This window comes from Elephantulus edwardii, unplaced genomic scaffold (genome assembly GCF_000299155.1).
Source record: "Elephantulus edwardii isolate Elephantulus edwardi_28Jun2011 unplaced genomic scaffold, EleEdw1.0 scaffold00296, whole genome shotgun sequence".
NCBI lineage: Eukaryota > Metazoa > Chordata > Mammalia > Macroscelidea > Macroscelididae > Elephantulus > Elephantulus edwardii.
In genome coordinates this window covers 1,069,527-1,082,046 of record NW_006400046.1, presented here as the reverse complement: position 1 = coordinate 1,082,046, position 12,520 = coordinate 1,069,527, and the positions used below count along the sequence as shown (strand labels likewise).

Below are 12,520 nucleotides of genomic sequence, written 5' to 3'. Positions count from 1 at the left end.
CATGCTCTGTACACGGAGGCCACACTCCACACACGGGCCACGCTCTGCACATGGGGACCATGCCCCACACACGCTGGTCACGCTCTGCACACGGAGGCCACGTTCCACACACGGGCCACACTCCATACACAAGGGAGATGCTCCACATACACGCTCTGCACATGGAGGCGACACTCCACACACAGGCCACGCTCTGGACACAGAGGCGACACTCCACACACAAAGGTTATTCTCCATATACAGGGAACATTCTCTGTACATGGGGGACACTATACACAGGATGCCACATACAGGACACACTCTCCATGAGACACACCCCACACACGAGACTCCACACTACGATGCCATGAGTGACCAGAAGGGAACTGACCACTAGGCTTCCCACACAGCTGCAGAGGGAGCTCTACCAAACACTGCTCACAAGTCAGTCTCATCTGTGGGGAACAAACAGGGCAGCACTCTTGCCTCACTGGATGGGGTGCATGCTCTGTTCAGGGGGTAGAGGACTCAGAGACTGGGCACAGCACTCCTTAGGGGACAGTTTGGTAAGGAGTAAACATTTCTTCTTCCTGTCTAACTTTACCTATCTCTTGGAAATGGACAGCAAGGTTCACTGAAGGCAGGGCCCAGTCATCTTGGGGCCTGGGTTACCTGCCAGGGTCCCTCTGCCTTCCAGAGGCTGTTGGCTGCCCCTGGGGTGAGCCTACCCCATCTATCACCTAGCACCTTAGAGGGAGGTTGCCCTGCCCACTCACATGGCGCTGGCGGTATAGCTGGCGTCGCCGCCCTCCACATACTGCACCTGGCTGGAGTACACGTGTGGGACTGGGACCTGCTGGAGCTGCTGCACCTGGAAGGAGGAAGGACACAGTGGGTCAGGGGCAAGCTATTCCTCCACTTAAGGGGGTGGCCAGCCCTCCCCAACTGGGTAGGGACATGCTTCAGTTTCCAGGACACAGCCTGGCCAGTCCGGTTGGGGACCTAGCCCAAGAGGGCTGGAACTAGGTACAACTGTCAGAGGGTGGTATACAGGACCTTCCTACTAGGGAAGAGTGAGGGAAACTGGGCGCATGGGCCTGAGGGGAGCCTACAGGGGTCAGCTTCCTACGTGGCAGGAAGGTTGGACTCAGGAGCATAGACCACAGGCTCGCTGCTGAAGCAACACTGTGTGCCCACCGGAGTGCATGGGGGCAAAAAATGTCTGCGTGTCTGCAGGGTCGGGCAGGACACTGCACACTGATGACTACGGCTGGTGCTGGGGACACAGCTGAGCTCTCAGTTTGTGGGCCTGAGGACCCCACCTGACTCCCACCCAGGCTAAAGAGGTGGAGCCTGGGGCCTGGACCAGGCAGAGGTAGGGGTAACACCCTACAGGTGGGGGGGCCTGGGGGGCATCCCGGGCAGAGCCGCGGATCCCGCCCCCGCCCGCCCGCGTGTCCCCACCTACTTTGAGGGCTGTGGCTGCCGTGCCGAACACTAGCACCTGGGGGACTCTCTGGATCCTGACCCTCTGGTCGGGGCTGGCTCGGGCCGGCAGCCCGGGCAGTGGCTCGATGACCACTTTCTGCTGCGGCAGGAGCAGGTGCGGGGGCAGCACGCGTACCAGCTCCACCCACTGCTCCGCGCCGGGCTCGGCGGCGGGCACCGCGGCTGCGGGCAGGTAATGGAGCCGCGGCGGCTCGGGGCTGCCTAGCTGCGGGGCCTCGCCGCTGCACTTGGGCAGGAGAGGTGGTGGCTCAGGCGGCGGCGTGGGCCGGGGCTCCTGCTGCTCTGCCTTCCTAGCGGGAAACTGACTGTCTGAGCTCTGGAGGACAAACAGAGACACTGGGGGGTCACCGGGCGGGGCCGGGCCTGGCTGCCCACCAGGGTCCCCGCCCGGGTTCTGAGAGGGCAGGGAGGCCTAGGTCACGCCGGGCGGGGGACGGGTATCCAGAGCTCTCAGTGAAGCCATGGTCCCGCACTGCTGGGTGCCAGGGGTGGGGAATGGGGGACGGGGAGCTGGACTCAGAGCCCTTGAGGCCTGCGGTGGCTCCATACCCCACCCCGTGGTCCTTTCGGACCTGCACCCTTCCCCGGCCTGGCCCCGAGCCAGATGGGGAGGACACCCACCTCTTGAGCCACATGAACGGGCTGAAGTCCCTGCACGGTCAGCTGCTGCACCGGCCCTGCTTTGGGCGCCTGGGGCGTGGCCTGGACCACAGACCTCTGGGAAAGACAAGTCCACTCTGAGAACGGGGGTACCAAGCTCCTGGGCACGCAGCGTCCTCACAGCCACCTTGAGAAGCCGCCTACCCCTGAGATAAACAAGGCCAGGACCGAGGGGGTGTCCAGTTACAGGTCAGGACGCCAGCTCCACCAGAGGGGATGATGGGAAGTGGCAGAGCTAACTCGGAACCTAGGGTGACCATGGGGCTTGGGCCAGCAGGCCACGGCCCTTGGCTTATCTCACTGTCTGCTCGCAGGATGTCAATTTGCCCTCACAGTGAGGGGGATGGGCATAGGCTGGGGGATGGGCAGCCAGAGTCACTTGGCAGGAGTGGTGGAGGTGGTGCTGGAACCACACGTTTGGAGGGGAGCTGGGACTTCAGCTCTAGCGTTCAGTAGGGCTTTGATGCGGGTCAGGAGGCTGGCTAGCCTGTAATCCCTTCCAGGGTGGTGGTGTTTCTACATTCCTCTGGGGGAAGGGTTCTATGGCCTTCATCAGTTTTCCATGGGGTTGGGAGCCCCACACCTTGAGCAGGTACAGCCCGATGGCAGACAGCCCTGGCTTCTCATCCTTAGGGCAGGACCCCTTCAGAGGGTCCTCTGGGCAGGCTCGGGGTGGATTTGGAGGCTGGGGTTCTGTCCTGGGTCCATTAGGGATGAGCCAGAACTTGGCCTTGGGACAAGTGGGGAGATAGCACCCTTTGCGGCCCCAGGAGGCAGAGGCTGTTCCTGCAAGCTGTTCCCAGTACTAGCACTGCCCTGAGGTTGGTGCTTTGCCCTCATGCGGCTCCAGCGCACTGAGGCCTTTAGCGGAGAGCTCGAGACTGAGCAAGTGCGCTAGGGAAGGTGGAAGCGGGAAGCTGGGCCGGCCGGGGTCCCTCAGCTCTGCTCGGGCCAGAGGACAGCCTGTGGAGGTTGCCTGGTAGGGACCCTTCACCCCAGCCCTGCCCGCCTTGGCCCGTGAGGCACCTCTTGGGTGGTGGGGACACTTGGCTGGACACTGTGGACTTGTAGCTGCTGTGGCGGCACTGTGCCTGCTGGGGCACCAGGCGTCTTGCCAGAGGAGCTGTTGGCCTGCACCGGCGATTGCTGGAAGAGAGGAAACACCGCACAGCCTAGGTCAGCTCAGGGCCTCTCAGCTACCCCAACACAACCCTTCTCAGGGGAGCTGTTCCCAAGAGTTGTCTGGGGAGTGAAGCAGTTAACAGGGGCTCGTCCTAGTCACAGGGTTGGTAATACCCATTTCCAGCGTCAGACCAGGACACCCCACATCAGGTTGGGGGTCCAGGGTAGCCGGCCAGGACTTGCCTCAACTCATGAGTCACTGCTGCGTCCACGGGGACTGATGCTCAAGGCCAAGGCCTTGGAGCCCAAGGATGAGATGAAGGGCAGGAGAGGGGGGCCCAGGCAGCCTGAGAGCAGCTCTGAGAGGTGGGAGGTGCTACCCCTCCTGAGGCTGTCCTGGATGTGGTATTGAGCTGAGTGCCATCAGGCCGGCTCGAAGATACCCCACGGCGGCCCACTCCCAAGTAACGAATGAGGCTTGGGTGAAGGATTGTGCCCAGGGCCACTCAGTGGTGTGTGGCGGGACTGGGTGCCAGCCACCTAGTGGGGATTTGGTATCAATTTTCTGTACAGATCCCAAGCTCTGGGCTTGAAAGGGTCTCGGGGCCTGCCCAGATTCCTACATGAGTAATTGGTAGAGCAAGGATCCAATTCGAGCTCCTGATACACACCCGCCACCCACATCCTTGGGGGTGCTTTTATGCCCTCCAACCTACCCTGGGTTCTGAGGGTGGCTGGAGGAGGCTCCACTTGCTCAGGGAAGGAAGGGGAGCCCACTTAGTTCCCTGTGATGCCACTAGGTCTGCAAGGCCTGTCCCCACCCAGCCCTGACGCTCTTTGGTTTGTAGCTGCAGGCGAAGACACCGGGGGACAGGTTACCCCGACCCAAGTAACTGAAAGTGTCTGCTGGTCTTAGAAGTGGAAGGCTCAGAAACAGGGAGCCCAAGTTACTCTGTGGAGCAAAAGACTGGCCAGGAGAGAGGAATGGTGGTGGCAGCCTGGGCCTTCAACTTACCTCTGGAGGCGAGTGCACCTGCTGGGTGCTGTGGACTGTCAGGGAGACCTGGGTGCCCTTGCTGCCCTGGACAGGGCTCTGGACCACCAGACGCTGTGTGGGGAGGGCCTGGAGGCGGGGAGGAGGATACTTCACTGACGGGCATCGCTGGTGGCCGGCCAGCTGCAAAGCCTGCTCCTATTGCCCCGGTGCAGCACCATCCCCATCCCCACACGACACAGCGATGCTCCAGTGCAGGGAGGGGGGCCTGGGGCTGGTACAGGGCCAAGCGTGGCCTGTGTCCAGGAAGCCTGGCTCCGAGGCCGCATGGGTGTGCTCTCAGACTTCACTCCCAGATGCATTAGTTCTATGCTCAACATTTGGGACACCAGCACGAACTGTGTCACTCTGCCTCTGTCCCCACTCCCTCCCAGTCCGTGAGCTGACTGTGGGCTCTAGGCTCCAGACCCACCTTCCCCTCTCTGCTTTGGAAAGGGAGGGCTGTGTCAGCTGCTAACCATCTTTTTTACCAGCAATCTTACTGGCACGCAGTCTACCTTAAACAGCTTGTGCAGTTCCTCTCTCCCCACTGGCTCTGACTCTCACCTGGGAAGGTGGCAGCCTAGCAGGGAGGCAGCCGACCTCTGGAAGGGCCTTGAGCCCTTGATACTGGAGAAGGCAGACCTGGGGAGGGCGAAAGGGCAGGAGCAGGTGAGGTGACCTTACCTGCTGGGGCACCTGGATGCTGGTAAGCTGGAGGGGTGAAACGTGGCCCGGCTTGGCCTGCACACTTGCCTGGACCAGGAGCCGCTGTGGGGACAAGGCATAAGGCAGGCAAGCCAGCCTCTCAGACTCAGCCCAGGTGGGCGGAAGGGCGGTGTGCTGACCATCTTGATAAGAGCAGGTGAGCAGATGGCTCTGGCAGGAAGGGGAAGGGGGAGGGTGCTCCCTCCCTGGCCCCAGCTGCCCCTCACGTGCCTTCCCACCCACTCTGGGAGTGGGTCATGCCCTACCTGCTGGGTGCCCTGCACCTGCTGAACCACCTGAGTGGGAACTCCGGTCTGGCTGGCCGTGGAACCAGGGCTGGCCTCTGACACGGTCTCGCTGGCCCGCATGGCGCCTTCTGTGGGAGGGGTCTCCAGTCAGCTTATCCCAACTCTGAGCCCCTCTGAGCGTCCTCCCTGGGTTCTAGCTAGCCCATGGCAGGTGGGGTGGGAGCCAGAAGCATCCAGAAGCCTTAGTGTCTGGAAGCAGCTCCCATCCTTCCCTCGTCCTGAAGCCTGACCAAAAGGCGTAAACTGAAGAGGCAGACTGGGGAAGGCTGGGCCCCGTCTGCCCATCGGCGCAGGTAATGTCCTGACCTCCTCAGCTGGGTCCAAACAGCAAGGGAGGAGCAAGGTCAGTCGAGGGTCACCTTCCCAGCAGGGAACCTCAGTCAGAGGAGTGGTGTCCCCTCCACAGGGTCCTGCCACCCCCCCTTTCCTGGGCCAGACTCCCTGTCCTCAGGGGGCCGGTCACAGGGAGGCGGTACTCACGCTGACAGGCAGCCGAGAAGAGGCCATCATAGAACATGTTGCCCACCAGCCCAGCTGCCTGTCCCTGTGTGCCCGCTGTCCGTCTGCCGGCCCTAGGGAGCCAGCCCAACGCTCCTCGCCCACCTCTGAGGGAGCAGCAGGGTGCGTGGGTGACTTTATACCCACAACCTTGGGGAGCTAATCCCCCTGGTGGATCCTGAGCTCCTGACTGCCCTCCTGGAATAAACATCCCCTCCTGGAGGCGCAGGGGAGCCCAGGCAGCCTGGAGAGTGAGGCTGGGCCCCGAGATGCTATCAGCGGGCCCAGGTCGAGTTTCATGCACATTATGCTGAGTGATTAATGGGGAGTGGGGAGATTATGGAGGGGCGAGTCACCCCAACAGATGGCAAGGAGCCACTCTCTCAGCTGCACTGCCACCCATCTCCCATCCCATGTGGTCTGGCCTGCTCCCTGATGACACAGGTCAGAGTGGGGGCAGGAGCTGTCTCCATACCAGCCTGTCTTCCTGCCCCTCAAAGAGAAGCTATATAAGCCCTGGCAGGACTGGGGGAGCTAAGAAGTCATGAAACGGCCCAGAGCAGTGCTGCTGATACACCAGGCACTTGTGGCGGTCTCTCTGGGCAGTGGGGAGTTGAAAATTTTCATTCCTTTATTTCAAATAAAGCAACCACTGGCTTGAGACAGTGAGCCCAGGAGCCTATGGAGGCATTTGGAGGTCCCTGGGGCATCAACAGGGGGTGGTGGACTTTGTTTCTAGAAGCGGAGCAGGAGGGCTGTCCAGTGGGCACAAGGACCTCAGGGCCAAGTGCAAGGTCAAGCACACAGGTGAGAGGAGTAGGTGGCAGATGTGAGGCCACATGGGGGTAGTTTTTGCCTTGCTAGAATTGCCTTTTATCTCTCTTTAGGCTTCCCTGGGTCATGAGGGAGGAGTCCCTCACAGAGCCTCCCTTCCAGCAGAAACTCAAGAACACCTGTGCTGCCCGAGGGGCCCAGGGGCACAGCCCCGGATGGGACCAGACAGGTGACCTCAGGGAGGGTTTCGCTTGGTTTGAGGTAGGTAGCAAAGTGGCTGACCTTGCTCGCTCCTGGTCCTGGATTGGACCCCTCAGCAGGTGTCAGCCTGAGACGAGAGAAGCTACAGGTGACAGTCTTACCCTCACTGACTACTTCCAGGGTGGCCTCAAGCCTCGGACCACCGCCTCCCAGCCCAGGAGGACACGCTGTGGCCACGACAAGGAGGGCAGGGAGCTGTGAGACTTGGTCAGTGCCTTGCACACAGAGCTTCCTGCCTGCATGTGCGCTGCATGTGGCGGGGGAGGGAGTGGTGGGGAGCCTGCATCTAGCTATCTGAGGATCTGAGCTTCGGGGCGTGCACGAGGCCGGGGAGGCCCCGCTGTCTGAAGTCGCTCAGTCAGGAAGAGGAGGCTGGTTTCCTGTCCCTGAATCTGACAAGCATCTCTGCCCTGCCACCCTATCCCCCACCCCCCGCCCCACCTAGATCCTCTCACACCCTAAAAGCTGCACCGAGGGAAGGGGGAGAGAAGCCCGGGGAGGTTCAGGCGCCTCCGGCAGACAGGCAGGATGACCTTGCCCTCTTCTGCATTTTGCTTTGGGGACAACTCACATCAGAGGCTCTGGTTTTCTCTGCCCCGGCTGGTCTCCCCATCTGGATGCTGACTAGCACTCTCCCTCTCTCCCTGTCCTGGGCACAAGGATCCCAGGAACACTGAGTGAATGGGAAGCAAGGATGAGGGCTGAGTGAGGTCCCATCCCAGCTAGTCGGAGCCCTTTTGGGGGCTTCATCCTACTGCGGACTGGGGCCCAGGCCCAGGGCCAGAGCGTGGCAGCCTCTGAGGACAGAGAGCTCTGATGGGAACTTGAGCTTCCCTTACATTGCCTCTAAAGTCACCTTTGGGCAGAGATGGTGGCGGCCAGGGCCGGAGGAGCTGCCCTCATTTCCACCTGGTCTGCAGCAGCTCCAGGCGGGGCCAGGGCTCTCCCCCTCTTTAGTTCTTCCAAGTTCCTAGCTCTATCTAGAAAAGCCCCACATGTTGCCCTATGGCTGATTGGTGTGCGTTTCTATCACCCCCAGAGCAGCTCACAGGGCCCAGAGGCAGCCCGCAGGGGAAAGGGACACCAGCAAGAGGGGTTGTGGAGGCCTTGGGGGAATCGGAGCTGGGAGGGGTTCACTGGGACATGGGACATGTGCAGCCTCCCCTTCCTCCCCAGAAGGAACACTAGAACCCTTCTAAGGAACCCACCCAGGTGGCACAGTGCCTCATGTATCTGTCAGGTGCTGACCAAAAGGTGGGCAATTCAAACCCACCAACTGCTCTGAGGGAGAAGGAGGGCAGTCTTGGAAACCGGGAAAGGGGTGCTGAGTAGGAACCAACCTGGAGGTGGCTGGGGCTTTTGGTTTAATAGCCCTTCTGGGCAGAGGCTGCCTCCTGTCAGCACCAGGAGCGAAGGGGAGCAGAACTGTGAAGGCCACTAAGAAAAGCGACTAGGCCAGCCTCCTTCTGTTAGGACTGTGTCCACAGCCTGACACCGCCACTCAGGCTGCCACTGCCTGGTTCCACACGGCCATCGAGGAGACAGAGACAGGCAGGGGGGATTCCAATTGGGTCTGCTAGTCACACTGACTGCCAGGGACCCCCTGGTAGGGGGGCACAGGAAGAGCTGGGGAACCTGAGGGGCAGATTTGGGCTATCTGGGGCCTAGAGACCTTTGCCTCCTGTAGATCCTAAATCCCAAGAAAGCAGTATCCCATATCCAGGAGGACCAGGGCCACTGGGGTGGGGCAGAACAGAGCCCTCCAGAGCACACGCAGCGCTCAGGCCTGCCCTGGGAGAAAAGACATACTTAGCTGCTGCTCTCCAAGGCTGACCGTTCTGGACTTGGGGTACACCGGGAAAAAGACAGAGGCCTTCTTCCTGAGTCACAGGACAGGCATCAACAGCATCCTCATTATCTCCACAGAATAAGGTCAGAGAGAGTGGGGTAGATGGGGGTGGGAGGTGCAAGGAAGGAAGGGACACCTGAGCAGACAGACGTGAAGGGCCCAAGGGAAGAACACCAGCAAGTCTGGGACGGGAGCACCCTGTGGGCTGAAGGCGGGGCAGCCGACTACTGCCCACTGCCGTGGGGGCAGCTGAAGGGTGAACAGGAGCTAGAGCTGGAGGTTAGGGGTGGTGTGAGGGCCTGTCCTAGAGGAGTTAGGGAGTGGAGCTAATTAATGAGGAGATGTTCCAGAGCAGGAGGAACTCCACTGCTGTCAAACAGATCTCAAGTTGGAACAGAGAAGAGCTGCTAGGGTCTCCAAGGTTGGAACGCTTACAGAAGACAGTCACATCTTTCCTCCCTGGAGCACCTGGTGAGCCTGAACCACTGACCTCTCAACTTCATGTTCAAAGCACCACTGACCTCTCAACTTCATGTTCAAAGCTAAAGACTGCGGCCCACGGAGAGATGTGACAGCCTGCTTCCGCACAGATTCAGCACCTTGGAAACCCTATGGGGGCAGCTGTTCTGTTCTATAGTGTCACTGTCAGAATCAACTCAACAGATACTACAGGAGGAAGGAGTTAAGGGCCTCGTGGCACAATGGTTAAACCCTCAGTTGCTAACCAATGGTCAGTGATTCAAATCCACCTTGGGGAAGAAACCCTTTGTGATTTGTAATCCTATACAGATTACCCAAGACACTTTGTCAGACAGTTCTACTCTGTCATGGTCACTGAGGGCTGGAATTAACTCAGTGTCATTCAACAACCTGGAGAGAGAGCTGGAATATTCAAGGATGAGAAGTCTCAAAGGAGGGTGGGCTGGATGTGGGAAGAATCCAGAGTTCTTTGGCTCTGAGTATGGAAGGTTCACAGGACCCTGTGTGGCTATATCACAGTGGCTAAAGCTAGGGGTTCAGGGGGCCAGGCCCAGGCTGTGGACATTATCTGTATCGAGAGGCACTCAAGGCCCCAATAGTGGGTAAGGCCACCATGAGATGGAATTACTGGAAATAAGAAGCATCCAGAACCAGGCCCAGGGAGATTCAGGGGTGCAGCAGCAGGGATTAGGAAGGGGCAGCCAGGAAGACAGGAGGAGAGCGAGGCAGGTGCAGCCTAGAGGTCCAGGAAGATGAGGACTAAGTGAGCAGCACATGGGTGTGAAGGAGACCACAGGTAGCACCCACCAAAGCGGCCACCGTGTGGAATGAAAAAGCAGGACCTTTCGCTGTGTTGCTGTTGGTGCCAAGAACCAGCAGGCTACCTGTGTCCTGACAACTGTGCCCAAGTCCTCCTCCTGACCATACCTCAGCAGGGCCCTGGATACACAGGTGGCACACCAGGTGTGACTAACACCAGCTCAGCAAGAGGCACCGACTGTCCTGAGCCCTGACCTTCATACGGGTATTGCCAGGGACCTCATCTACTCTGGTAGATGTCAATCTTTTGCCTGACCATGATTCCATGGCCCCCCAGTTCAGTCTAGACCTTACCCCGCCACAGCCTCCTACACTTCCGCTTTCCACACTGGAAGGACCAGGCCCAATTTTAAGGGAACTTCTTAGGGTCTCTCCTCCACTGAGAACACATTCATTAGGGAACAGTAAAGATGCAGGGTCTGAGGCCGGCACATGCCACACCCCACTGCTCCTAGCCTGATCCCTAGAACTCAGCCCATCCAGCCCTAGAAGGGACCAGGCTTGAGGAAGATGCTTGAGGCAGGAATGAGAAGAATAATAAAGTCCCCAGGGCTCCATAACACACCTTTCCTGGTCATGTCTCCAAAGCCAGCAGGGAAACAGTCTTGGTTGGTCTGGAGTCCACCAGCTATGACAAGGTGGCTGCTCTGGGGAGTGGCCTTTCGGGAATGGCTCTTCTTGGGTGGGGGTCTGGCTGTGACTAAAGCTGCTGTGACCCCTTACAGAAGAGGAAACTGAGGCAGCTGGACTCACAATGCTGCCTCTTACAGAGCATGAGTCTGCAAAGCTTCCACTGTCCAAGCTTTCCTTCAGGTGACACCCTACTTGGGAATGGATGCATTTGGGGAACACTGACAAGTTTGAAAGCTGCCATTTTGGTGATAGGGAATAGCAAGCCCCCAAATCCAGAATGCTGGCTCCCAGAAGCCCCTCTCAGAGTTTCTCAAAGAGCCCCAGTCTCCACGCCCAAGTCCACTTACCTGAGACGGTGACCACTATGTACTGCTGGGACGCTGGGCCTGGAGTGGGTGCCCCAGGAGGCTGCGAGGGCGTGGGGGCAGCTGGCAACTCCGTCACGTACTGCTTCTGGCTGCCTGGGGGCTGCGCCTGGGGCTGGGGGCTCTGTAGCTCAGTGACATACTGGGGCTGGGGGGTGGCAGCAGTGGCGGGCGGCTGGGGTGGCTGGGGCGCCGCCGGTGGTGGTGGTGGTGGCGGTGGCTGGGGCTGTGCCTGTGTTGGGGCCTGTGTCTGCTGGGATGGTTGTGGGGCTGCCTGTAGCTCAGTAACGTATGCCTGTGTTGCCATGCCAACAGTGGGGAAAATGATAATAAATAAGGCTTTTTTTTCTTCTTTGGGAAGAAGGGGGGGGTAGGAAAAAAAAACAAAAGAAGGAAAAACAAGAATTAATCCACAGGCAGACGAGAGCAGGGACAGTTCCCAGCTCCCTGGAGAGAGGTTAGGACTCATCACTAACTTAATTAAATCCAAGGCTGGTGGCTGAGGACGACCCATTCCTGGAAGGAAGGGGCTGTGAGCAAGGCTGGAGCCACAATGCACTTGGTCCACCTCACCCACCAGACCCAGCGCCTGGGCCTAGGGAATCCCTGTATCTGCTTTACTAAACTTTCCCATGCCAGGGGACCCTAGACTCTGTGCCCTTGCCCAAGGACAAATGGTTCTGTTCTCATTGGGCCACGCTCGTAAAGGCTAGGGCCTCCCTGCCCTGCTCCCTGGGTCCAGGATTTCTCCTGAGAGTGAGCTGGAATCTCTGGAGAACTCCTGCCAGCTAGGCACTGAACCATGTGCTTCACACACCCTCTTCTCTTGTAAACCTCACATCTATCCTCCGGGCTTGGCTCCCCGAGATGAGGAGTGGAGGCTCAGAGAGGGTATGAGGCCAGCAGGAAGCAGTAGGTTGCAAGCCCGTGACACCTGCCTGGGTGCTGAGTTACTAGGATGCAGAGCCATGAGAAAGCGGTCTTCAAGAGCACCCTGGCCAGCTCCCTACCCCCCAGGCCACTGGGACTCGGGGGAGTGGGGTCATTTGCAGGCAGACACGGAATGTACTTGAGTCCCTCTGAGCTGTGAGCTTTTGTGACCACTAAGGCTTCCAGGGAAGATGCGCCCATGATGCCAAATGAGAGCTCCCGGGAGGAGAGGGCCCTCCTGAGACCAGGGGCCAGGCCAGCTCACGGCACAGGCTACTAAAGACTGGCTATCCCTCTGCCAAGTGCTCTGCTGAACCGTGTCCTTGTAGGGCCTGGGCAGATGGTTTAGGGGGGCCTGTACATGTGAGGGACAAATGGAGGCATGATCAAGAGAGGCTCCAGTGCCACCCTGCCATGGCCCTTGCCAGTCCTCAGGGCTCAGTGCCTGAGAAACCCAGCTTTTCCAGCCTCAGGGCTGCCCAGAGTGGGATGACAAGGAGCACATGGGTGGCCCTGTGATGGAGGCACTGTCATATCCCTTACACAGATGAGCAGTGAGGTTCACAGGCAGTTGCCTAGAGATGTAGAACAA

At 59.4% G+C, this 12,520-nt stretch overlaps 1 protein-coding gene across 1 annotated transcript in view; it reads right to left on the bottom strand.

Moving 5' to 3' along the window:
• RFX1 (regulatory factor X, 1 (influences HLA class II expression)) overlaps positions 1-11,305 on the bottom strand; it is a 21,403-nt gene extending 10,098 nt beyond the window's left edge. Inside the window, exons 1-7 of the mRNA XM_006900777.1 lie at positions 10,981-11,305; positions 5,278-5,387; positions 4,991-5,074; positions 4,286-4,393; positions 3,175-3,294; positions 2,110-2,205; positions 756-850 (exon numbers count right to left, since the gene is read on the bottom strand). Coding sequence (XP_006900839.1) covers positions 756-850; positions 2,110-2,205; positions 3,175-3,294; positions 4,286-4,393; positions 4,991-5,074; positions 5,278-5,387; positions 10,981-11,305 — 938 coding nt within the window. The remainder of the gene's footprint in view (positions 1-755; positions 851-2,109; positions 2,206-3,174; positions 3,295-4,285; positions 4,394-4,990; positions 5,075-5,277; positions 5,388-10,980) is intronic.
• Positions 11,306-12,520: the final 1,215 nt, after the last annotated feature.